The sequence below is a fragment of the Poeciliopsis prolifica genome, unplaced genomic scaffold (assembly GCF_027474105.1).
Source record: "Poeciliopsis prolifica strain line A6 unplaced genomic scaffold, Auburn_PproV2 SCAFFOLD002, whole genome shotgun sequence".
Lineage (NCBI taxonomy): Eukaryota > Metazoa > Chordata > Actinopteri > Cyprinodontiformes > Poeciliidae > Poeciliopsis > Poeciliopsis prolifica.
In genome coordinates this window covers 5834546-5859936 of record NW_026562377.1, presented here as the reverse complement: position 1 = coordinate 5859936, position 25391 = coordinate 5834546, and the positions used below count along the sequence as shown (strand labels likewise).

Here is a 25391-nt window from a genome sequence, read left to right as displayed (position 1 = left end):
GAAACTTTAACAGAAATCTGATCTGTAATTTTCAGACTGCCATGAAAAGATCAGATACAGAAGGCATTAAGGCAAAAGGAGGGGGAAAATGTGATTTAGGTCACTTCAGGCTGCAGCCTTTCACACCTGCAATCCGCCAGCTAATCATCCCAGTTCTTTTGTTCCAACATTCACCTTCACAGAATTAAAAACCCTTCTCCTGCTCTCACTCTCTGCTGGCTTCTCCTGTTAATTTCTGTTAAATCCCAACACGTCCTGGTTGCATCCCTATCAATATTCTGCAAGCTTTTTGTTCCTGTTTTTGTTCCACTCTGGTTCCCTGATTTTTGTAAGTTTTCAGTATTTTTCATTAGAGAACATTCACAAAGATCCATGCTCCCAGCTGACACATTCTGACATTAACTTATTGCCAAAAAACAGCTGGGTGTTTTTTATTTTATTTTTTAGAAGCAGTTGAGACCCAAATGAAAGTACAAAAGTGTGCGAAATGTAATATTTGCTGCAAAACAGCTGAAACACTGAGTTCCTAAATCAAGGTTAATGACCCACCTGCTTACAGTTACCTTTTCAATGTTAATTTAACGTTAATTCCTTCTATTTTAGTTCCTCTCATTCACTTGGACTTTTTGTTATTTTTTATAAATGTTACTAAGCTGAATATATTGTCTGTTGAAGTTTTATTTTGTTCAGTATCTGCACTGAGATAAATATGAAGATAAATACATTAATAATAAAATTAATGACTGTTACGTAGAACTCCAAAGTAGGCCACATGTCCCATTCTCTAAAGTCCCAAGAGATTTTGACATTAAGGTTTTCATATAAATCTTGATATAACTTATCAAACTTTTGATAAGTGATATTTTTATCATTTAAATTTGCATTGTGAGTGTTAAGTTCCCCAACCAGAAACTTCCTCTTATAGTTTGCAGTGTTGCTCACTTTGCTTTTTAAAATTTTGCTGTTAAAGTAATTACTCACTCCCAATGGATTTTCTATTGGCTGAAGGATAAAGACGGTGACTGATTCTGAGTGAATCTTAGGACTAAGAAATAAATAGATGTCTCTTTGTTTCTTTGAGTTTGTAAATGACAGATTTGTTTTTTTAAGTAAATATATTGCACATTCATTCCACACAGCCAAGATGGCTTTAAAATAAAAAATGGAAGATAAAAATTGTCACACACAGTTAAACCCCTGTAAACTCACATATTTTTGTATTTTCTATGGTGTCCATTCTAAATATATGAATCACTTAACATAGAATTCTGACTCAAATGATCTATTTTTTGTCAGTTTCACTTTATTTGGCATAAAAATAGACAAACTGCTTTAAGAAAAAAAAAAAACTTCTTCATGTGCCATAGAGTCCCATTACAGTCTAGAAATACCAGAATACAGAATTAGTTTTGTCATTGACGCAAACACTCTGAACATTCAGACCATGACAGACACACGAACCTACAGCAACCCTCCTTAAACAGCTGAAACACCCAGGAACAATTTACAAATGCACATTTATTGTCAATGAGGCCCATTTAGCTGTATTTGCTCGGCATTCAAAGCTCATCATTATGCACCACTCATGAAATGCCCTTTGTTTTAGTAGTTTAACGCTTGGTTGAAAAGATGCTTTGTGCAGCAGTGGGACAGAATGCGCCTGTCTTCCTGTCTACTTGCTAGGCATGGCAGCAGCTCCGGCCCCAGTAAGCTTGGCCTTGCTGGATATGGAGTAATGATAAGTCCTCATGGACTCCTCGACCTTCTTGAAGTCGGGGCGATCCTCGAGGCTGGAAAGAGAGAGAGAGAGATCTTGGTTTAGCATGCTGAAAGTGATAAATAAAACCTTAATTATTATCAATCTGATAATACAAGGCTCGTACAGTAGCATTTATGTCAACTCTAGACTTGCTGCATGTTTGAAAACAAACTTTACTCAATTTTTGGAACTTTGCAGCAATCAAATAAAAATTATGCAAACTAGAAATGTTGTCTAGACTTTCTTTTTTATTTGGACTTTTTCCTGTTTCTACTTGTCTAAGGATGGAATAAAGTTATCATCTGTTTCTTTGTTTTACACATTTTTTTTGTTTATATCACAAAGCCTGGTAAAAACTTTCAAACCCATTGAAATTTTCTTTTTTTTTCTTTTCCTTTTTGATGGTAAAGTTGCTGTTTAGTGTATTTTCTTGAGGTTTACGTGACAGACGAACACATGCCTCCCTGCCTCCCTGGTCTCTAATCTTCTGTAGGCTGCAACAAGTTTTCTAGGATGTATTTATCTCCTTCTACCTTCCCATTAACTTTACCCTGATGGTGCTCCAGTTGATTTTTTTCCACGTGGAAAGTCAGAATTTCCCAGTTCCAAGTACAACATCAATTACTGAGGTAGTTGGTTGCACTGGGTTTAGTTTATGCCAAAATGAAAGGGACTGACAACTAATCCAATCCATGCGATTCAGATTTTTATTTGTATAAATCCATTGAATTATTTCCTCTTTTTCACAACTTTTGGTTTCTCATAAAATCCAGATAAAATACACTAAACCAGTGGTGCCCAAACTTTTATGCATGGAGGCAATTATAATTGCAAAAACTTTTATTTTTACTTAATAAATAAACAAACTAAACACAAAATATTTTATTGAAATAAGCAACCACTTCTTTGCAGATTTAAAATAAAAAAAGGTCTTGCAGGTTTGCCAGATTAAGACAAAAGACAGTGAATCCTATTCTGTATTTTTTCATCTTTTACCAGATTTTTTTTGTCTCTTTCTCATAACAAGAAAAGTTTATTGCTTTATTTTTCCAAGTTCATTAAATGGGCGTTCCTAAGTCTGCCTTTTAGTAAAAGCCACTGGATGTTTTTGATTAATATTACTAATACATTAAATGAAAAGCAAAACCCTGGATGAATACTTTGTGTTACACATTTTCCATTTGAATATTTTAAAATGTAGATTTGCATCAACTGGCTGAAGCAGCAAACCGATTTTAGGATATTCTTGAAATGTGATCAAGGGCACTTTAGACGCCCATGCATTAAACTTTTAATGGGTATAAATACTTTGCAAGGTTCTGTATGTCAGTTGTGAGATGAAGGAGATTTGGTTTCTTACGACTCTGTCCAGCACTCTCTCATCAGTGTGTACATCCTCTCTGGACACACTGGCGGACGCTCCATGCGGCCCCCGCTGTTAATGAAGGCCGTGACCTCCTGACCTTTCATTTTCTGGAGTAAAGTCAGAGAGGTAGAATTTGTAGCATGACGTTTAAGAGTTGTTCAAATCCTAAAAGGTGAGAATCTTTCATGAATTCACTCTCGCACGTTGCTGTTACCTTGTAGGGTTTTCCTCCGTAGGAGAACGCTTCCCACATGGTGACGCCAAAGCTCCACACGTCACTTTTACTGGAGAATTTGTGGAAGTTTATACATTCTGGAGCGTACCATTTCAGTGGCCATTTACCTGCTGTACGAGCCTGGAAACATCATTAATTGACAGTAAGCAAACATAACCAACAATTTTCCTTTTAAACACTTCTTATTCCATTCAGTACTGAATATTAGGTCATGATTATTGTTTATCATCCTTAAAGAAAAGCGGCTGCGTACTTTGTAGTAGTTGTCATCTGCTCCCAGTGCCTTGGAAAGCCCAAAGTCACTGATTTTGGCGAACTGCTGGTTGACCAGCAGGACGTTGCGAGCTGCCAGATCTCTGTGCACAAAGTTCTTCTCCTCCAAATACTTCATCCCCATCGATACCTGGTGCATCAGGTTGACAATGTCCTCCACAGACACAGTTTCCCTGAGACGGATACAAACAAGATGAGTCTGAGCAATAACGATGGTCTGTCTTGAATGGAGAATTTTTGATTTCATGCTTTTTATTTTCTGTTTATCTTGGTTTGTTATATTGCAGTACTTCTTCAAATATTGCTCTAGTTTGGTGGCTTGAACTTATTCCTGCTGTCTCCACTAGATGTCCTCAGGTTCCTTCATGTGTGTCAGCTCTTTGTTCAATTTTTGTTTCATATTTCTAATCCGCTAACAGCTACCATTCTTCCCAGTAGATTTGCTCATTCTCCAGTAACAGATCTTATGCTTACTTACTATGTTAATTGTTTCTGACTTAATCTTTGGTTAATTTGAAAAAAATTGTGTCTTGTATGTGAACTTTGCCTTCTACAAATGTTCATTTGAGTACTGACCCTGACATAAGACAAGTTTATTTGTATAGTACATTTCAAAAACAAGACAATTCAAAGTGTTTTATATAATAAAAACATTACAGTCACGAATTATGAAACAAATAATAAACAGTACATTTTGTTAAATCCCACCATCAAGCAAATATATGGATCAATGTTTCACTTATAACTAAAAGAAAGAAATTCCAAACACGTGGGTTTTATGTCTGGATTTAAAGGAACTCAGTGTTTCAAATGTTTTGCAGTTTTCTGGAAGTTTGTTCCAGATTTGTGGTTCATACAAGCTGAATGCTGCTTCTTGTTAGGTTCTGGTTCTGAGGATGCAGAGTAGAACCAGAAGCAAAACTCCTGAGAGGTTCTGGACGGTTGATACCACAGCAGCAGATCTTTAATGTATTGTGGTGCTAAGCATTTCATTTATAACAACAGTAAAATGTATTCTCTGAGCTACAGAGATCCAGTGGAAGGACTTTAGAACTGGTGTGATGTGATTCGTCTTTCTGGATCTGATTGATTTTTTTAGGCAGACCTGTGAAGACGCTGTTGCAGTAATCAATGCGACTAAAGATAAATGTATAGATGAATTTCTCTAGATCCTGCTGAAACATTAGTCCTCTGATCCTGGAGATGTTCTTCAGGTGACAGAAGGCCGACTTTGTAACTGTCTTTATGTGACTCTGAATGTTCAGGGGAAAGTTTTGGCACATCCACACATGTACCTGTTCTAAGCATCTGCTCAGTGATTGGACGGGTTTTGAGTCACCTGGTGACATCGTAATGTAGAGCCGTGTATCGTCTTCACAGTGAATCTTACTTATTGTTACAACCAGAGGCAGAATGTCGATATCAAATGGTCGGGGTCAAAAGATTGAACATTGTGGTATCCCAAATGTGACTTCTGTTCGTACTAGTGTGCAAATATATTTTTTAATTGAGTGATCTCCAACTGCAGTCCTGGAGATTTTACTGTCCTGCAGGTTTTAAATGCCTCTCTACTCCCACCCAGCTGAATCAGACCATTAAATTATCTCTTCAATATTTGATAAAAGATATGAGTTATTCATATAAATCAGGTGTGTTGGAGCAGTAAGGCAACTAAAAATCAGTTTTAATTTCACACAAAGAGATACAGAAGTCACATTTGAATTATTGTGTGCAATTCTTTCCCATTTTTTGTGATAAAAACTGCGAACACATAATTTGTTTCCATTCAAGTCATTTTTAAAAACATTTATTTATTTTCTCCATTATATACTCACTTTTTGGAGGAGAGGAACTTGTTAAGGGGACCGGCTGCAGCCATCTCCATGACGAGCATCAGGTGCTCCGCGTTGCACAGACCCAGCATGCGGACGATGAACGGGTTGTCCAGCTGGTGCATGATCTCTGCTTCCCTCATCATCTCATCCCTCACCAGCTTTTCATTTTCACTCTTCAGCACCTTGATGGCCACGTCTACCTGGCCTCTGAGGTTACAGGGTCAAATATCATTGTTAAGCTGTTATAAATCATGTGGAATATTATTGCTGGTTTTGCAATAAATAGTGCTAATCTCACGATTCTGTCCTGAGGACTCCCTTCTTGACACAGCCAAAGTTTCCTGAGCCGAGCTCCACCTCGTCCATGATCAGCTGGTCCCGCTGGATGTTGAATTTCTTGATCTCATTCGGGTTGTGATACGGGTTAAATCCATCACAATCCATGGGCAGAAGGTCGCGCTCTTTAGGCATAGAAGTAGCTGACTTTGAGGCCATCGCAGCAGCTGATAGGGGAATGAGATCTGTTCAGTGTGTTTAGAAAAATAAGCTCCAAATTCTAATTCTTGTTTTATTTTCATGTGTTAAAATATACTGGGAACAGAGTAAGTTCTATTTAAGAAATAAAAAAAATAATAAAAAAAGAAGAAAACTGTATGAAAGGGTCAGTATTATGTGTTTTCTGGGCATATATTGCCCCTTTAGCTTGTGTTTGGGATGTTTTGGGAGTTGCTTCATTAGTATTCCTTTTTCTTTTGGGTTGTTTTGAATTTATTTTAGGCTGACTTGTTTGCTTATTTTTAACTGCTGGAGGGTCACTCTTTAGTTTGTTAATTGGGTTAAGTTGTACTGTGTTTTGCTTGTGAAACTAGCTTTTTTTTTAAATAAACCATTTTAAATTTCACATCTTTGTCTAGACACTTCTCTGTACCCCTAGACATTAGGGTTTTAACAATAGCACAATCAAGTAAATATAAATATAAGTATATATATATCAAAAGTGATACCCAGAAAGATTAAATAAATCTTGAAATAAATGAAAATATGATTGACAATAGCAACATTTTATTTCAAGGGAATATTTAATAATAACAAAATTTATTTTGTTAATAAAATAATTGAGCAGATTCATTCAGTTTTGATGAAACTGCTCTCCATAGTTTGGTAAGAAAAGCGTGGTGTTACAATGTAAATAAATAACTGACCTCCAGGTGGTGGTGTGTATGGATTCACTCGAATTCTAATTTTCCTCTGAAAGGAAAACGTCCAGATAAATCTCAGGGGTTGAAAAAAAATGCTGAATTTTAACAGAGATGGATGTGAATACTTACTTCTGAAGGAACACTGGGTTTCTCTGAAACGTTGAAAGAGAGACAAATAAGAACGTATCCATGCCTCTTGAACATTTTCACATTTTGACATAACCACAAACACAAGTGTATTTCATTGAGATTTTATGGGATAATCTGGCACAAAGACATGACATAAATGTGAATTAAAAGTAAAATTCTGCATAGTTTTCTTACGTTTTTATAACTGAAAAGTGTGGTGCAAGTTTGTATTATGAACTTATGCCACTGAAAAGGAAATATATTGTTAAAAGAACGACACAAGCCATGCAGGAGACAGACAGACAAACAAACAAACAAACACCGTGGTCAAAGGAGCCCAACCCTAAAAATTTGAACTTTATTTAAAATGCTATCTATGTGTAATGGAAATATCCATTTCACGCTAAACATCCCGGGTAGATATTGACCCTTTGCGCGTGACGTCACGCTCTCCAGAGCTCCGCCCACTCCGCCATGACGGACGTTAAAACAACCAATGCGCTTCTTTAGGCTCGTCTAAAAACAGACATATGTAACCTAATGTTTCTTCTTTTTAGTTGGTTTCTCTTTAGAAAACAAAAACAAACTGCCGTAGGGTGCTCCGCGGTCGACTGCAGAAACAAACAAGTGTGGAAAATTATTTCACTGTATAACTTTTAATGAGGAAAGATAAAATGGCGACGGACCGCAGCCGTTTAATAATGATAATAATGACCGTCAGCCGTTAACCATAACGACCCTCGGTGTAATCACGGATTTTCAGCAAACACTTTTTACAAGGTAAGAAGATCAATGATCATTTATTTTATTACGAGAAAGATATCAAATGTGGCATTTTGAAGAAGTTACGCGTCTAATGGTTGGTAATCGTGGAGACAGTGCCGCATCGTCATGTGGCCTAGCATGCATTAGCATCTCGTCTTTTGTACGTTTTTCATGCTGATCCAGTGTAAAGGGAAACGCTATTTGTGACATAGCGATATAAATCACGTGGTGTGAATTCAGGTAAAGTCGGTAATTTGATCAACACGTCAGGAAAGACGGCGGATGCATGGGTTGGTTTCTAAGCTAGCTGTTTCCAACTTCCGTAAATACCGCCGACTATGAGCCGCAACCAGGCGTGTTACGTTCGCAGACAAATGAACTTGACTGGAGTCAGTAAAAGACACGAATAAACAGGAAAAAAACGACTTTGGAAAGCAATTTCAGTTGCTCTGTTAAATACTCCTATCCCTCACTTCCGACGTCCGACATGGCGCCTCGACACCCTAAAAACGTCCAGATGTATTTCTAGTTAACAGACGCACTTATTCCAAAGCACTTATTTTTGTCTCTGATAAAATCCCAACAAAATACATTTAAGTTGGAGGTAGTACTATGACAAAATGTGGAAAAATCTGTGAAAAATTGTGCTATTTATAACTGAACAAGTACAAGATGTTTTATTACGTTCTACAGTTTTGCCGTTGACGCAGGCCTCCCCCAGGACAGTTACCAGACCATCAGGCTTCATCTTCAGATACTCGACCAGCTGAACAGGCAGAGAAAGTTACAGTCATTTAAAGGTCTTGAGCTTCTGCAGAAATTAAAGGTAAAACTAAAGAAAAAAGAGAATGTAGGCTCTACCTGCCACAGCGTGTCAAACTTTGTTCCCTCTGGCATAGCCAACTTCCCTGATTTGTCCTGCTGGATCTGATAGTGGTAAGCCGTTTTCCCGTACGTCAGAGAGAGAGCAAACGAATTAGCCTGTTCTCTGTCTCTGACACTAACAAACAAAAACAATAGCATAAAGATCTCAAATGTTGACAACTCTAAACATCAAGTGGCAACACAGAGAGGCAGAGGTGTGACATTGAGAGGCTTACAGAAACTTGCCGTCTGGCTGTGCTCCAGAGTAAAGCCTCCTCTCCCCTTCCTGTCGAGTGATTTTTCCGTGATACCAGGGCATCTGCTCATGGGCGGTGGTGGCGATAAGCTTCTCAAGCTGAGGAGCCTGACTGATGACAGCCTGCTCCATGGCTTCTCCCTGAACAAACGCAGCAGGAATATTAAAAGTGGCCCTCAACTCAACGTTTGTGAAAATGGCTGCAAACAGATGCAACGTTTTGGTGCAACAATATTTAAATGAAATTGTCATATTAACATTGTTTTTTTTTTCAACCTGATCAAGGGTAAAACTTCTGGAAAATGTTTCTCTTGGTGATATAATTTGCCTGATCTGCCAATGTTTTCCCCACATTAAAAACCAAAATGTCTGGCTCTAACCCTCAACTGGCAGAATGTTTCACTTAGTCAAACACATTCCATTTTCGTTCCATTAAGTAAATTTACTCAAATTAAAGTTTAAAATTATCTAAATTTCTTGGTGAATTTAATCAGCTGCAGATTAGTTCAGTGTAGATCTTTTAGGGTGCTGCACACTGCAAAACCACAAAATCATTTTGGTCTAGTTTCTTGTGCAAATGTCACAGAAAAAATGCCTTGTAATAAGTAAAATAATATGCCAATGGAACAACTAACTTTTTAGTCACTATTAAGGAATTATTGAGTTAAAGCAAGCTTCTACATCTTGCTGAAAAGTTACTTATAAGTTAGTTTTATTTTATTTCTAGTGTACTAAGATATTGGCAATAGAAACGAGACAAAAATCAGTTGGTGAGATCTTGTGTTTTTGCAGTGTATTAATAGATTTGTCTTAATTTACTGGATTAGAAAGTAAATGAAAATATTTTTGCTTCACATTAAATTAAGAATCCTTAAACCAAAGGTGAGTAAAGTACCCAAAAATTAAGAGTAGGACTATTTCTATATATTTCAATTTATAAAGAAAATGTAGCCATGCAGGAAATTACTCAAGAGTGGAAAAGTACTTGGTAGGAAGTCTACTCAAGTACAAATGATCAATCTTTTCATATTTAAAAGTTACATAATAAGACAGACCAAAATATAAAGTGGAGATTAAACTTTCCTCTTAAGGATCAAAATTAATGTAAGTCACAAAAACAACAAAATCAGGCAAAATAAAAAATTTCCAAATCACTTTCTTTCAATAAAAAACCTACAAAACAAAACCTGCAGGTGTGGGTCTGATTTTTGTTAAAACTATTTTTCATTCAATGGGTCGAAAATCCATAAATTTCAGTCAAGTAAGAGAAGAGATGCACAGTAAATTTACTCAAGTAGAAGTAAAAACTACAGGGTGGTAATAATACTCCTAAAATAATATTTTTTTCAAAAAGCTACTCAAGGAAAAGTAATTGAGTAAATGTAACTAGTTACTGCCCAAGTCTTCCTTAAACTCAGTTCCAAGAACTCCAGCGTAGTACGAATAAAAGCCTCGAAAAAACGAGGAATTTGCACATCTTAAACAGAATGAGTGAATTTTGTGCCTCACCTCCAGGTTCCAGGTCTGCTTGACGTACTCCCTCAGCATGTTCTCCCTCATTTTGTCGAAAACGCCGATCTTTATGGGCATCTCCGGAGGACGCAGACATGGCTTCTTCAGGAGACACACCAGCCCGTCGGGGTCCTTGCTGTAAAACTCGCAGAGCTCCCCAGGGCCGCAGTGAGGCTTCCCTCCGGGGATGCAGTAAGTCCCGTTCATTTGTTTCTCTATCGAGTAGTGGTGAAACTCCAGGTTCCAGACCACAGACAGGACGTAGCCTCCCAGGCTGCGGAGGCACTGTCTCAGCAGGAAGAGGCCGTCCGACATGCCGGCCAGCTTCAGGTGCTGCTCGGCATCCAAGCGACTGATGCTGCCGTAGAAGAAGGGCAGCTCAACCGCGGGGTCAACGGACATGTTGAGCCCTGGGTGGAGTCAATCTGAACCTGGTCTTGAAGCTCTGGACGAATATTGGTGAAGAAATCTGGATAGAAAGACAAAAAGAAAAAATTATTTTGGAATTTAAATCCACTTTGTGTCACTTGTTATCTACCTACCTCTATCTGCCCTACTCATCCCTTTAAGTTCATTTACAAAACAAAAAAAGAAATGTTTTAAGAATGAAACGTGGACATAATCCTCAAAAGTTGTACTCAAGTAAGAGTAGTACTACTTCAACATAATTTCACCAAGTTATTTGGGTCTAGTTTATAATGCAAATATCTTAGTTCACCTGATATGACAAAACTAACTTCCAAGTAACTTTTCAGCAAGGAATAACAGCTTGTTTTAAGTCAATAATTCTTCAACATTGATGAAAAAGTACAAGTTCAATTGGCAGATTATTTCACTTTTAATAAGATATTTTCCCCATGAAATAATCTGGCAATGGAACAAGTGTTTTTTTGTCAACATTAATAAACTAATGACTTAAAACAAGCTGCTATTTCTTGCTCATTTCAGGTGTAGTAAGATATTTGCACAAAAGAACTAGACCAAAAATACTAAAATACTTAAGATTTTGTGTTGTTGCAGTGTAAAGTGAAAGGAAAATGTATCTGTCCAAGAAATTGTTCAAGTAAGTCAAAAAGTACTTGATAAAGTCTACTCAAGTACTGCGTAACTGATCAAATCATTACTCATTTAATATTTAAAAGTTACATCATCAGATGAACCAAATGACAATAATTCATATAAGTAACAAAAAATAATGAAATCAGGCAAAAGAACAAATTTCCAAGTCAGTTTTTTTTCAATAAAAAACTTAAGAAAGTTTTAGCAAAACCAGCAGGTGTGTATCTTTGGTGAATCTTTGGTTAAAACTTGTCTGTTCTTCAATCAGTAGGCAGAAAATCTAGAAATTTTACTCACGTAAGAATAGAAAAACTTTAAAGTAAAATTACTCAAGTAAAATTAAAAACCTTAAAGTATTTTTTTCCCTAAAAAGTTACTCAAGTGGATGTAAATCTAAAACGACACCCTCACCTCTTTTTATTCCGGTTTGTTGTTGGGCTCCGGGTCAGACGGGCGCTCTAAGTCGAACCGCGTCTTTTGGGAGTTTCAGCTCAGCAGCGAGGAGCTAGGAGGGGAATTATACGTCTGGATGAGACATTCAGCTTTAAACACCCACACTTTAAGATTGCATATAGTTTGCAGATTAACAAACTGGTGACAAAGCCACAACAGGAAACTGCAGTCCGCCCTCACAGCCTCGTTTCTCCAGCAAGTCGCTCTTCCGTTGAACAGGTGCTCTTTGGTTCTAGATGATTCCCTCTGCTTCAGAGGGTTTAATGTTTATCAAAATTAAATCCCTTTCAGAAGAAAGTAATTCACTGCCAAGGGATAAATCAAACCTAAATACTTCTAAACCGTATTTGTGCTTATTGACTTGGGAATTTGAGGTAAACTTGGTGTCGTCTAACATGACGACACAGAAAAGATTAACATCATGCAGTCTGGAAAATTTCCGTGATAGAACGAACCTGCTGGTTTCAGCCAGAAACGATCACAAAGCAGATTCAGAAGCTTAAAAATTCACAGAGGAAGTCTTGAGAAAGGCAAACGAAGATAAAAATTGAAATTGAGATTTGTTGTTAATCGACTCAAACCATTAAACCAAAAAACAACCAATGGGCTCTTTGTTCAAGGTTTGGTATCTTTAAAAGCATCGAAACCAGTTGGGCTTTTTTTCTTTTCTTTTCAAAGTATTGTTTTGGAAAGTTTTGCTCACTCATATCTTTGAATCAATGCCATCCACATCACAATTTCCATTTTCAGTTTAAAAGGAAACACTTTTTGCACTCAAACAAGGAAGCTGAAATTTTTAAAAGATAAGAAAATGCTAAAAAAAACAATGTGTTTGACCACAGTTTCCTTGCTTTACATCTGAGTTAGTACCCACATCCACAGTGGACAACCAAACCTAACGGCACAGCTGCCACATGAAGCGGACTCCACTGTGGCTTGACCTCCCGACTCGCCACAACAAAGACAGCCAGATGCTGCAGCGTGGACACAAATGCCGAGTGTGAGCCTGGATGTTGCACCAGAAAACAACCCAAAGAAAAAAAATGCACAAATCAGCTGCTTCTTTAAGAGCTTTGGGGATTGGCCTTGCTACTATATATGACTGTAACCTTCACCTAAACCCTGAAAGAGCAAATGCTGTTTGTCTCTAATGGTTTGAATTTATCAAATCTGTGTGTAAGCAACTCTTAAGCTTCATTTATTTTTTTCTTATTTCTGAACGACATTCAGTTAAAAACTAACAGAATAAGAAAAGTAATTTTTAATCATAAAGTGCTTTTTTAAGAATCACAATTTGTAATAGACACATAGGCAAGTGTCCGCTGCACTGAACCCCAGTGAAAACCTGCTTATTCCACAAAATATCGATGTCTGAACTCTTCCAGAGCTAACGTGAGTATTCTTGTTTCTAAATTAATGACGGTTTTCTTTTGCATTATTTGCATCTTTTTCATTATTTTGACAATTTTTCATTTTCTCCAAATAAATACTAAACTTTTGCTTGGAATTTCAGACATGTTGTCAAAAGTTCATAGAATAAAAGAACAATGTTCATTTTACTCAAACATCCCTGTAAATAGTATAATCAGAGAAAATGATCATCGATCACAAAGCAGATTTGTTGGTGGTTTCTTCATTTTTTCCAGAGATGCAAGTGTATGTATGTAAGTATATATATGTTCACTATATTGAGCAAACGTCAATATAAACGTTTTCTCTGGCACTGAAGTGTCCAAGATTTTGTTGCCTTTTGTAGCGAGTTGGTGCCATTTTGTCCAGGCATCTTCACCTCCACCTTTCTTTTCTCCTCATCTTCATCCTCATGTCTTTCCGAGTGGTGGTACTATGGTAAACATCTGTTTCATTGCCATTTATGGTCTTTATTAGTCCATTAGTTATATATTTCAGAATTCCAACCTCGTTCTTTTGTTTCTTGATTATTTATTGCAGCAGATAACCAGCTAAGCTGACTGTTAACCAGCATAGTTATTGACTGACTGTTTTGACTGTAAGGTTAATAAATTTTTATTAATAAATCATACTTTGGAGAAATGTTGTTTTGTGCTTATTCTGATATGTGTACAATGTTCACCGTTCAGTAGAGTTGAATTCATTCCAGACTTTTTTTTTTATTAAGTAAAAGGACAAAAAATATATTTTTAATAGTTACATAAGCTAAACAGTGATTCTGCCCCTTTTCCAGTGTGCATGCAAAATGCTTTGTGGGGATGAAAACCAGCATTGCATTGAACCCTGAACCAGAAATAGTGACTTCAGACTTGAGTTGCACTTCAGTCACAAAAATAAGACTTCAAACTCAAATTATACTTTCTCCTTAAAGACTTTAGTCTTGACTTGAACCTCACCGCCTTGTAATGTCCTGGGGTTTCAGCAAAACGACTAAATTCGCAGACAGTGCTACAAAAACCAACAAAACTGCTTAGATTGAAGGATATTCAAGTGTTAAAACGAACCACTGAGATTCTCACAGATGCTCTCCAGTGAATCTGGAATTGGGTAAATGTGAATAGAGACATATTCAAAAAGACTAAAGCTGTAAAGTTTTGACTTGGTGTTCTTCACATTAATGCTTTACTTTGTGTTTGTTACATAAAGTTCTAATTGCAGTTTGTGGAAAAAGATGATGCAACCGAATGTGACATTAGCACAGCCAATCGAAAAAGAAAGTGAAATTAATAACTAACTTTCTCAACCAGCGTTTTGAATGTTGCCTCCCTATTTTTCTAATTACGCTACGTGTTTGTAAAGTGGTGCAGGATAAACCAACCCGCACAATAAAAGCAGCAACGTGTCAGCTCAGAAATCATTTCTAAAAGTTGGAGACTTGCACCATAAACCACAAAAACAAGTGAAGCAAGCGAAGCGACACATGACACAGTTCCTGTGACAACTTTGAACCCCAAAACTTGCGTGGTGTCTGCCATCATGTCTGGAGGGAAAAGACATTTTAAGGTGGAAAATGTTCGTACATTCCTCTAATATGCATCAGATATTTTCACAAAGGAGGGGTTGGAAAGTAAACTGATTGTGACTAAGCGAACGGTGGAAGGAATACTCTGTCTTCAAAAAGCAGAGGAGTATGGGGCAAAAACCGTCAGCGAAAGATAAATATTTTACAGTAGATTAACATTTCCGGGTAACAACGCTAATCTCAGGTTGGACAGGTTTTGAAAAACTCTGAAGGCAATGATCTGAAAGGGGTAAATGTTTTATTTCATCCCTCCTAATGATGCAGAAGTTTCAAACAAGGTGCAATTCAAGAGCGATTCAAAGATAAGCTACGATTGGCTTTAGAGATGATACAAAATATTGCTTGCAATAACAATAAGACGGAACCAACAACAAAAAGTCACACGTGAAAACATGCAACATGGGAAAAGAGCAATTCTATAAAACTCCAAGCAAATATAGATTTAGAAAATTATAAACAATACATTGATGCTTTGAGCTTGATGCTAACGTACAAATGTTTGCTAGCTTTAATGTTCTGTAGGTTCAAATGTTTGGTCGATAAAAGTTGTGATTCTAATGTTGCTAAATTAAATTTTGAGAACCTTTAACTGTTTTATATGCATAACTTTTATAATTTTATGACTTGCTTTTATATATGAATCACTGCGGTGGGAAATGTGCTGGTGTTCAGCAGACGCTGAGACAAAAGTTATTTCTTGTATTTCTGCTGGCTGGAGAGAAACATAATCACAACGCGAGGTCACCGGAATAAGAAAAGGGTTTTACCGCTTTATGTTTTCTGTTTAACTCACTCCTTTGATGAGAATACCATCAGAACGCTGAAGGAAGATTTGTTTTTATTTAATTACATAACTCCGATGAAGACATGGACACTGTAAAGTTTTTAGGTCATGATTATTTGTGCTGCATTATCAGGAAGTCCGCTGGCTGTTATGTAACTCGAGCATTCTTCTTGAAACTTGTGTCGAGTTTTGAATCTGCGTAGGCCTCCGGCGACAAACAATCCCCACATTTGATTCTTTTTCTGGATTTTTTTTCTCCTATTTCGGTGAAGGGCATTCAAGGTCTTTATGTGGGTGGTTTTGGATCAGAAGCCGATCTGCTTATCAGATCAGAGGCTGAAATGACCCAAGCTGAACCATAATATCCTAAATCAGGGGAAACAATTGCCATTCAAATTAACTGTTGACTCAGTTGAAACATAAACCCTTGAGATTGAAATCCACACAAAAGCAAGATTTAAGGATTTTTTCCCCCTCCATAAAACCTTCTGACCACAAGCTGTTCAGTTATGTCGATTAAGATTTTACAATTTGGAGGATTTCTGAGTCAAATACCTTCATGACATAAAGTAGTGTTAAATAATCTTGATAATACAAACAACAGGGGGAAAAAATCAAGCTTCCGATCTAAAATACATCCAGTACATTTAGAAAAAGACATACATGGGAATCTGGAGTGTGTTTAAATTTACCAGCTTTTGGTTTTCCGTTCTGAAGGCACAATGAAAGCAGCTATTTATAATCTGTGCATGAAATTACAGCTTGTCTGAGCCAAAAGCAACAATACTTTGGCAAAATTATGTGAACACCTTTTTTTTTCTTTGTAAAGCTCAAGCATAATTGAGAGTCATTTCTCTGATTGTAGAATGAACAAAATAGCATAATATATATGAAAACATGTAATTCAGATGTTAAGAAAGTAAAAAATTTAATTTGTTTTTGACATTTTTAAGCACCACTTTGTGTACGCCTCAATAAAATAAGTTTCAAGTGTTTTTTTTCTTTTGTTTTTGTTTGTGTGATACTATTTAATATATATAAAAAACACGTTTCTTTCAAACAATCGGATCTAACAAAACCTACTTACATTTCAGTGCTTCACAGCTCTGATGTTGTTGCTTCTGAGACAAAGATGCATCTGGTGATATGAGAGAAGCGCAAGGTGTCGAGAAAAAGGGAGGTTAGAGAGAAACGACACACACACACACACACACACTCACACAGAGCCAAAGCAACCACCAGTCACACATGCACACAACGGCAAACTCATGCACAAAGATCAGCCATTAGATTGACTTCCATCTGTGACGCTCGAGCTGAGCTGTGCAGCGCACCAATAATCACTCAGTATTAGGGGAGATTGCTTCGTTCTTGTTTTTGTTGTGTGTTTGTGAGAATACATTGCCCACCTCTGGGTGGGTTTGCATAGCAGGAGGTGTTCCGTTTTTGATGGATTCACCCTTTATTTTTGTTTTCTTGCTGAAAATTAAGAGAAGAAAACAGTTATTGGTGTGAAGGAAATACTGAAAACGAATAAACAAACAAAACATCTAAACTTCAGTCCTTGGGAGTTGTCATAAAATGTTTGAGTGTGAATTTCCAAAATAGTTGGTAAAATTACCATTTTACCAGTTTGACACTTGAACTGGCTGTGTTTTTCACACCATGATGTAACTTTTGATTCTTTCTGCGTTCCTTTTCAAACAACGGATTTGGAATTAAACTCTTGTTAGCAAATAAAAAGGCATAACTGTCATTAAAAAGTTTTTCTTTTCTTTGATAGACTGTAGCCTGTGCCTGCTAGCATAAAAAAAATCAGATTTTACTGATAACCACAGATGGAGTTGGCTGTCTCATCCTCTTCAGTGTTGATTGTAAAATGTGACAGTTGAAAAACAAATAGCACTGATTCACCAGAGAATGGAAAAAAAAAATCTATTTATTCTCTAGCTGAAAAAAAAAATATCAGTGCCATAAAAAGCACATATATGGACAGGCGATGGAGTCCAACAAGACAAGTAGGTCCATACTAAGAAAAAATAAAAATTAAGAGAATAAAGCCATAAAATTACAAGAATAGTCATAATATTATGAGAACAAAATCATAATATATGAAGAAAATCATAATATTTTAAAAAATAAAGTTATAATATCAATGTATTCTCGTAGTATTATGGCTTTATTCTTGTAATTTTATAATTTTATTCTTATAATTGTATTATTTTTTAATGTCTAAAACTCTGTTGTAGTCCAGTACATAAAGTGCAAGGATTGGCCTAGCTTATTGGGCAAATATTTTAGTTCGCTTGAAACAAGACAAAACTAACTTCCAAGTGACTTTGGAGCAAGAAATGGAAGCTTGTTTTAAGTCACTCATTCCTTAACATCGATGAAAAAAAAATACTTGTTCCATTGACAGGTTATTTCACATATTATAAAACATTTTTCTCATGTTATGAGTGAATCAATCTGCCAATGGAACGTTTGGCAGATTAAGTTAGTCAACAAATATGTTGACTAACTGAATCAAACTTTCACTGCTACTATGTAAATCAGCTTTAATCAGTTTTTGTGCATGTTTATGTGAATTATTGACATTTAGATCTCTGGAGATAAGTCACAATCCTACGTGACCAGCGACTCAAATATAGGGCAAAGTAGAGATTTCCAATGCTGCACCTGTGAAGTGTTCACACCAGCAGACCAGTGGCTGGGGTTATGAACACACACACACACACACACACACACACACAGACACACACACACCACACACACACACACACACGGCCAACCCACCCCCCCTCCACTGTCTCAGGCTGCAGCTGCTTTCTTGAAGTCTGGCAGCCAGGCAGCAGAACTGAATCAAGTCTGTCAAACTCAGAGAGACTAAAACCTTTGGGGGGTTAGGGAGGGGACATGTGTTCCTTCAAAATAAAAGCACAGACACTGACTTACATAGTTTCCATTGTAAGTGGATGAGATGTTCCTTCAACAGATACTAGGTGGTCGGTAGATTTATATGTACTCAGTTACATTTATTTGAGTAACTTTTTTGGGAAAAATACTTTTAGGAGTACTTTTACTGCAGTAATTTTATTTCACAGTATCACTACTCTTACTTGAGTTCATTTTCTGAATACTTTATCCACTGTGAGTAACTTCACCAGACACACACCTGCAGTTTTTGTTCAAGCTAACTGTTGTCACAAATAATGCTAAGTTGACATTCCAATGCACTTTTAATTAAACTTTTAGTGCAACTTTATGTTAAAAATGTCATTATTTATCAAATGGCACTTCATGACAACAGTCATTTATGAAGACTCCTTCATGTTCAAAACAGGCATCATTTAGCTATTTGTGACAGTTAATCTTATGCACTCCTCTTCAAATAGTGTTTCCAGGCTCACAAGTTTCGTATTGAAAGAAACTGAGTTAATGTCATTTTTGTCCTTAAAACACCTGAATTTTCACATAACTTTATTGTTGGTTCATCTACAATTTTTAAAAATTAAATGACTTTTTTGGTCAGTTACTCAGTACTTTAGAAGTATTTTACCAAATAATTACCAAGCAATCGCTGTCAATCACTCTCTGTGTGGCGCTGCTCATCTGCCCCTTCTTGCTCTCTGCTGCGCTAACTTGGCCTGTTGTGAATGCCAGGCTAGTTAGCGTAGCCACTGATGATAGCAGATAAACGGTTTTTCCTGTAACAATAAGTTGTTTCTCTGCTGTTAGCACACTGAGCAGCAAGTATATGAGGATGACTGACAGCGCCAAGACCCTTCTTCTGTTTCTGTTTTTGGTTGGGAGGGGTTTCATTTCTTCATGCAGCAGTCGTAGCTCAGGGAGGATTAAAAACATATATTTTAAAAAAATAAAGCTACATACTGCAGCTTTACTCAAATAATCTTTATCTCTCATTTCTGGTTTACCGTCTCATGCCGAACTAGAAGTTTATTCTGAAAGGACGTGGGACCGTTTCCTGTTTGTGCTTCGGGTGAGCTTGACTAAACTTTCTCTGCTCTCCTGTAAAGTTAAAGGAGCCGAGGTTTAGTCTGCCGCCGCCGGCGCCGCCTCCTCTCCGCTCGGCTGCAGGGCGACAGAGGACAGACTCTCACCAGACTCTCCTGCAAGGGGACACGGGCAGGTAAGACCAGGCGGTCCGGCTCCTGCTCCCTTCTTTTCTTCTCTTCTTTCATGCACAGATCAAGGTGGGGGGAGCAGGACTGATGCTGGCAGGACTCACTTCTCAGCTCTTACCTCTGCTGCCTCTGCAGCGCTGTTCCTGCTTAAGCTTTGCATGTCTTTCATCAAGATTTTGTGTGTTCTCCAGTTTCATGAAATGCATAAGTTCTTTTCTTTGGACTCGGTCTTCATTTCCTAAACGAGTCTTCTTTTCCTCAGAAGTACATTGACGCTGTGGTCGCCTCAGTGGCTGATGACAGGGCAGGCTTATGAGTCTTTTACCGGTCAGTGGATGATGTGGCTGTCAGCTGCCATCAGGTAACTGAAGGCTGGCATTGTTTCCTTCACCGGCTGGGGGAGCAACTCGCAGTTCTGCAAAAATAAAAGCACGAAATCCAGTTATAATGACATGTCGGTGTCATCACAGCCAACTTTTACATTCTGCATGCAGAGCTTATGTAACTTCATCCCAGGTAGCTCACAGATGTGCAACACAGTTACGTTTTTAAGTCAAACTCATCCTTTTGGTTCAATCAGTGTTGCTTTTGCAGATTGTATTTAGGTTTTAATGATACGTTTTATATGTACAGTGGGTCGGAAAAGTATTCGCACCCCTTGAACTTTTCCACATTTTGTCACATGAGAGTTTAGTGGGTGGGCTGAATACCCAAAAATTACACTCAAGTAAGAGTAGCACGACTTCAACATGTTTTTACTCAAGTAAAAGCAAAAGACATCTAAGAAATAACTCAAGTTATAGTAAAAAAGAAAAAAAACGGGTAATTCCATTACTTATCATTCAATATTTAAAACCCATTATCAGATGGACCAAAATATAAAGTTAAGTGGAAATTTTGTTAATTTAAGAACAAAGATGACAATAATTCATAGAAGTAACAAAATCAGCAAAAGAAAAATTATTCCAAAACAGTTTCTTTCAATAAAAAAACATATGAATCTTTAACAAAATCTGCAGGTGTGTGTGTCTAATGTCTGGTGAATTTTCATTCAGCAGGTAGAAAATACAGAAATGTTACTTAAGTTAAAGTAAAAAGTACAGCATAGTGAAAATACTCAAGAGTATTTTTTCAAAAAGTTACTCAAGTATAATTGAGTAAATGTAACTAGTAACTACCGAAATCTGGAATTTAGTGTGAAAGATCAACACAAAGTGAAATACAGAATGAAAGTTGTACATGATTTAAAACAGTTTTTGCAAATAAAAGCCTGAAAAGTGCGGTGTGCAAACGAACTCAACTAATTGCCTGCAGAAGTTGCCTGATGACTTTTAGTGATTAATCTAATCTCAGTACAGATACAGCTGCTCTGTGACAGCTACAGCTTGGTTAAGAGCAGGACATTTTTTACAATGAAAAAACTGAAGAACCATGAGCACAAAGTCCGTGAGAGAACCTCAGGGAGAACATTCAAACTCGATGCAGAAAAACCTTCCATTCTTCCTGCTGCAAGGCAATGGCACCCAACTTCACTGCAGAAGGACTTTCTGCTGAGCTTTCTTTCTGTTGAAACATTCCCGCTTCATGCTTTACTGCACCGTCAACAGCTTGGTGTGAAACTCGCCCAAACACTTGAGAAGGTTTTGATTCTCAGTTTCCTCAAAGCTACGGTTGTTGCTCCTTGTACAGCTTTTTCTACCACATGTTTTCCTTCCACTCAACTTTTCATTAACAGACTTAGATGCAGCTCTCTTGTCCATGATTTTGTGAAGGACAGAAAATTACATACAAATCCCCTTTTTGGTGGCCTTATGTAACATTTTGGGGTTTTAATTATTCGAGTTTTTAAATAATGGTTTCACATATCGCTCTGTAGGTAATACATTTAATACCTACAGGTATATAACCATTATATTTTGAATTAAATCAGAAAATTAAATTAAATTTTTGAAGATTTTCTAATTTATTAAGAAGCTTTTGCATTTTTGTTCCAAGGATATCCAAAATACCCATGTTTATTATTAACATTGTGGAAAAAAAGTGGAGTCAAACTGTTTTCAAAGTTGCTGACAACTTTGATCTTGGACTGCAACTAACAGTCATTTTAGTAATTGATTGTTTTGACACCCGATTGATTGATTTGTCTAAAAAATGGCACATTCTACAGATTTTTAAAATTTCTTTAAGCCTTTTTACACAATATTTGGAATACATTCAAAGGTGCAAATAAAAAAATCCTTTTAAAACTTTGTACCATAAAATACAAGTATATATTGTTGCAAAGTATGGACCTGCTAAAGAAATACTTCTAACATCAACATGGGAAAGGCTCAGGACTTTGACTAAGTTCTTTCATTAATGGATAAAAATTTCAGGGATAGTACAGACAAATAAGTTTTTATTTATTTTTTTAATCTTAAATGCAAAATGTGTAGATATTTTTTGCACAGTTTTGGCCTAATTACTAATCTGAGTTTGTTGTTCTTTCAGAAAATTGACTTTCTTTGATTAATCAATTATTAAATTAGTTTACCATTATTTAAATAATTGCTTAATCACAATAGTTCTGACTAATTATTTCAGCCCTACTTGGATCATCAGTTGTATATTGATACTGATTACGCTATGCTAAATGTGAGGAGCTTCCTGTTCTATCTGACAGTCACTTTGTGCGTATTAGCAGTTTTGGATGGCTGCCTCAGAGCATTTCAAAGGCAGAGTAAGAAAACCCTCTGCTGCTATCTGTGCGCTCTGTTCCCTTCACTCCTGGCTTGCTCGCTTTGTGTCGAGTCAGCTCTCTCTCTCTCTCTCACTAAATATTGTTTCAGACTCGAGAGGCACATTTTCAGAGCGAGGGGAGCACATCCGAGGCTCTCCCGCCTGTTTACGTTCCCACTTTTCATCTGCACTCTGTTTATTTGGGGAAATCTGCAAAGGAATGCCAGGCCTCTTTCTCTCTCTCTGTCTTTGTGGCAGACAGAGTTTAGTCTGAGATGTAGTTTTCTCTCTCACCTGTTTGGGTTTTCTTTTAAACATGAAGATTCTCTTGATTCTAGACTTCATATCTCTATAATAAAAGCAGAATTATGACGTTGGACTTACGAGCCATTTGATCCCCTCCCAACCCCAAAGTCCTATTAAAAATGAGTGCCAGTTTAATGAAATAATAAACTGAACCTAAAACTGATTCATGAGCTACTCCCTGATCAAAGTGGAGGCAGTTTGGGGGAGAGTGCTGCTCTCGGAGCTAAGCTGTGAGACACTTAGCATCTGTTCACTCCACACAGACTTTACTTTGAGCCGGTCATATGGCTTTGATTAGCGTACTTTGGTATCGGATAGCTCCACTCTCCCTGGCAGCAGCTAAAGACAAGGACATCATAATTAGCTCCAGCATTTAAAGGAAAAAGCTTCAAAGGGGACCTGTTATGCAAAACTTGCATTTTGTACGTTTTTGTACTTCCTTTGGGGTCTCTACGGCTTCTGCTGTTTTTTAGTGATAAGTTTATATTTTTTGGTGTCTGGAAAATGAGTCCCTTCAAAAACCTCTTGAATGTCGCGTCACAAATCAACAGGTACGGCTCGTCACCGAGCAACTCCAGCGGATCTCCATCCATCACCTCGCATCCAGAGATCCAAAACATTTGGTGTTTAGCTCTTGACTAAACATCCTGAAGCCACTTGCTGCATTCATGTTTGTTGTGCAGGAGGCTCAACTAGTGCTTTTCAAAATGTAAATGCGCATTTGTTTGTGTCCATTTTCACGTGCAAGCGTAAACGTTGAGCTGGGAGACATTTAAAGTGACAAGAGGGAAAAAACAGCTAAAAGTAAAACTAAGCTAAAATCTCATTATCCCAGAGTGATTTTCTCCAAAAAATGTCATGAGTGTTTATAGTCACCCATAGAGCTGTTGCAACCTGTTTAAGGTACCATAATAGGTCACCTTAAAGTGTGCAAAGCATCACACACTGCCAACCAAGATGATCGTGAAGATGTTTTAGCTTCATTGCTTTAGAGTCCGGCCCACCTACGTCCAGCTTTTCTCCGTCTTTCTAACAACAAGCCTTTTCTTTCCTGCCCTCCAAGCTGCAATAGCGTTGGAGGCTGTGTGGCCTGTCTGCAGCCCAGACCACTTTCCCTGCTGGCCACAGCCGCAGCTGTACGCTCCTTTTTCGCAGCTCATCCAAGCAAAACACGGAGTGGAGAGTTTTGTCGCTTTGGCCTGCTGACAAACATGCGTTTTTGTTTCACAAAAATGATACGGCCCAGAGGGAAGGATTTGCACAACACACCGCAGGAAGATGTACAGCACCGTCACCTCTGCATGACAGCCCACTCTCAATTATATCTGGAGTAATATTTCATTGGTGGAAATGGCGCAGGAAAGTGCGTGTGTGTTGTTGTTGTGGGGGATTTCTGAGGGGCTTTGCTTTAAACAGCTCTTAGGGTCAGCACCGGGGGTCTTTTCCTCCTCCCTCCTTCCTGGGTTTAAATAAACACAAGGAGAGTTAGTGGTAATGAAAAGCATTTGATATCAAGCAGCCGAGTTTAATACGTTAACAATAAATTGTAAGCGGGGAGGAGGAGTAATGAAAATGGAGGGGAGTTTAGCTCTTTCGCAGGAAATGACTGGGAAAAAGCCAGAGGGAGGGGGCATGAGAGAGGGAGTTTTTTAGTTGTTCTGCTTATGAGGGACGCTGCAACAGCACAAAGACCTATTAGTCTGCTTTTACTGTATCTCCTGCACATTACTGCTGACATGAAGCAGAAGACGCTTTTCTCACAATTCCTCAACTTTCGGTTTAAGGTGTTTTTATTTTTTTTTCCTTCCTTTTTTCAGGAGGGAATTTGTTCCCCTCTGCTATCATCACCAAAAGGTTTCCCATCTGCCTCTGATTACCTTTGGCTGCAGTTGGTTAGCTGCCAGTCATCCGGGCCAGTGTGGCGTCTCCGCTCGCTTTTGAATCCCCAAACTGCTCCAAGGGAGTGGGGAAGGAAGGTGGGCAGTTTTTAGACCACATGATAGCAGGAGTTGAACGTTTTGGCTAAAAATTGCCTCGTCAGCTAAAATAAACAACTAAAAAATAAACAAGTTTGAGAGAAGGGCATTAAAAGGTTTGTTAAAAAGTCAGAGGAAATATCTGGTGGACATGGATGATCATTGAGTTAATTGGCAGATCTGTAATTAATAAATCTAGAATCAACAAAGAAATCAACTTCTTAAATTCAAAACCCCTTTTTCTTTCTTAATTATAGAGAAAATAGTCTTATGAGCTCAACAAATGTAGTTTATTCCCATGCAAACTTCAGTTGTTCCAGGAGTTATTCATACATCTAAATTGAAAAATACTTATTTAGAAACGTGGACACTGACATTACTGCGTTGCGTTTAGCATTCAGATGCCTCTTTCGGCTCTAATCGCTTCAAATTAGGCTAACTAACTCCTTTTAGCAAAATTTGAATACAGTAATAGTCTTTCCCACTCTACTGTCCTATCAGATCGTGCATTGATGTAAAAATTAACTCCAAAGCCAAGAAATGCGGCTTTGTCATCTGTTGTTTGCAGATTTTGCTTGTGCGTCAGATTTAGGAGCGTACCAGAAACACAACACAAAGGTTCCGGTTCGGGATTTTTGCTTGTAAAAAAAAAAATTGAATCATTTTTTTTTAATCAATGTATTTAAAAATATTATCAAATTAATGAATAAATGAGACTTAATGCAGCTTTTTGAGGTAAATTCTAAAATATTCATACACTATTTT

The 25391-nt window shown here is 37.4% G+C and overlaps 2 protein-coding genes across 3 annotated transcripts in view; one reads left to right on the top strand and one right to left on the bottom strand.

The window, feature by feature from the left end:
* Nucleotides 1–1294: 1294 nt before the first annotated feature.
* Nucleotides 1295–16619, bottom strand: LOC129371482 (tyrosine-protein kinase ZAP-70). Of its 2 annotated transcripts, XM_055048086.1 has the most exons (14): nt 16569–16619; nt 11664–11757; nt 10191–10662; nt 8662–8822; nt 8423–8561; nt 8246–8327; nt 6797–6819; nt 6671–6716; nt 5767–5971; nt 5469–5675; nt 3614–3806; nt 3340–3480; nt 3120–3232; nt 1295–1790 (listed from the first exon to the last, which is right to left on the bottom strand). In XM_055048086.1, exons 3-14 carry the CDS (start codon nt 10593–10595, stop codon nt 1673–1675), a joined length of 1833 nt encoding a protein of 610 aa, XP_054904061.1. In that variant the 5' UTR covers nt 10596–10662; nt 11664–11757; nt 16569–16619; the 3' UTR covers nt 1295–1672. The 2 variants fall into 2 exon arrangements, with proteins under 2 accessions (XP_054904061.1, XP_054904066.1); XM_055048091.1 differs by lacking the exons at nt 10191–10662; nt 11664–11757; nt 16569–16619 and having other exon boundaries at nt 8423–8488; nt 8662–8725.
* Nucleotides 10300–25391, top strand: part of adamts10 (ADAM metallopeptidase with thrombospondin type 1 motif, 10) — a 62940-nt gene continuing 47848 nt past the window's right edge. Inside the window, exons 1-2 of the mRNA XM_055048079.1 lie at nt 10300–10385; nt 19519–19631. The gene's annotated coding sequence lies outside the window, so the exon portion shown is untranslated. The remainder of the gene's footprint in view (nt 10386–19518; nt 19632–25391) is intronic.

Bases quoted from the DNA above. Each gene is read 5' to 3' on its own strand.
- LOC129371482 (XM_055048086.1), bottom strand. From the start codon at position 10,595: ATGTCCGTTGACCCCGCGGTTGAGCTGCCCTTCTTCTACGGCAGCATC. The intron at 8,823-10,190 runs GTGAGGCACAAA...GCGTTTGTTCAG, and splicing joins AGCAGACCTGGAACCTGGAG to GGAGAAGCCATGGAGCAGGC. The intron at 5,972-6,670 runs GTCAGTTATTTA...TTCCCCTATCAG, and splicing joins ATACACACCACCACCTGGAG to CTGCTGCGATGGCCTCAAAG.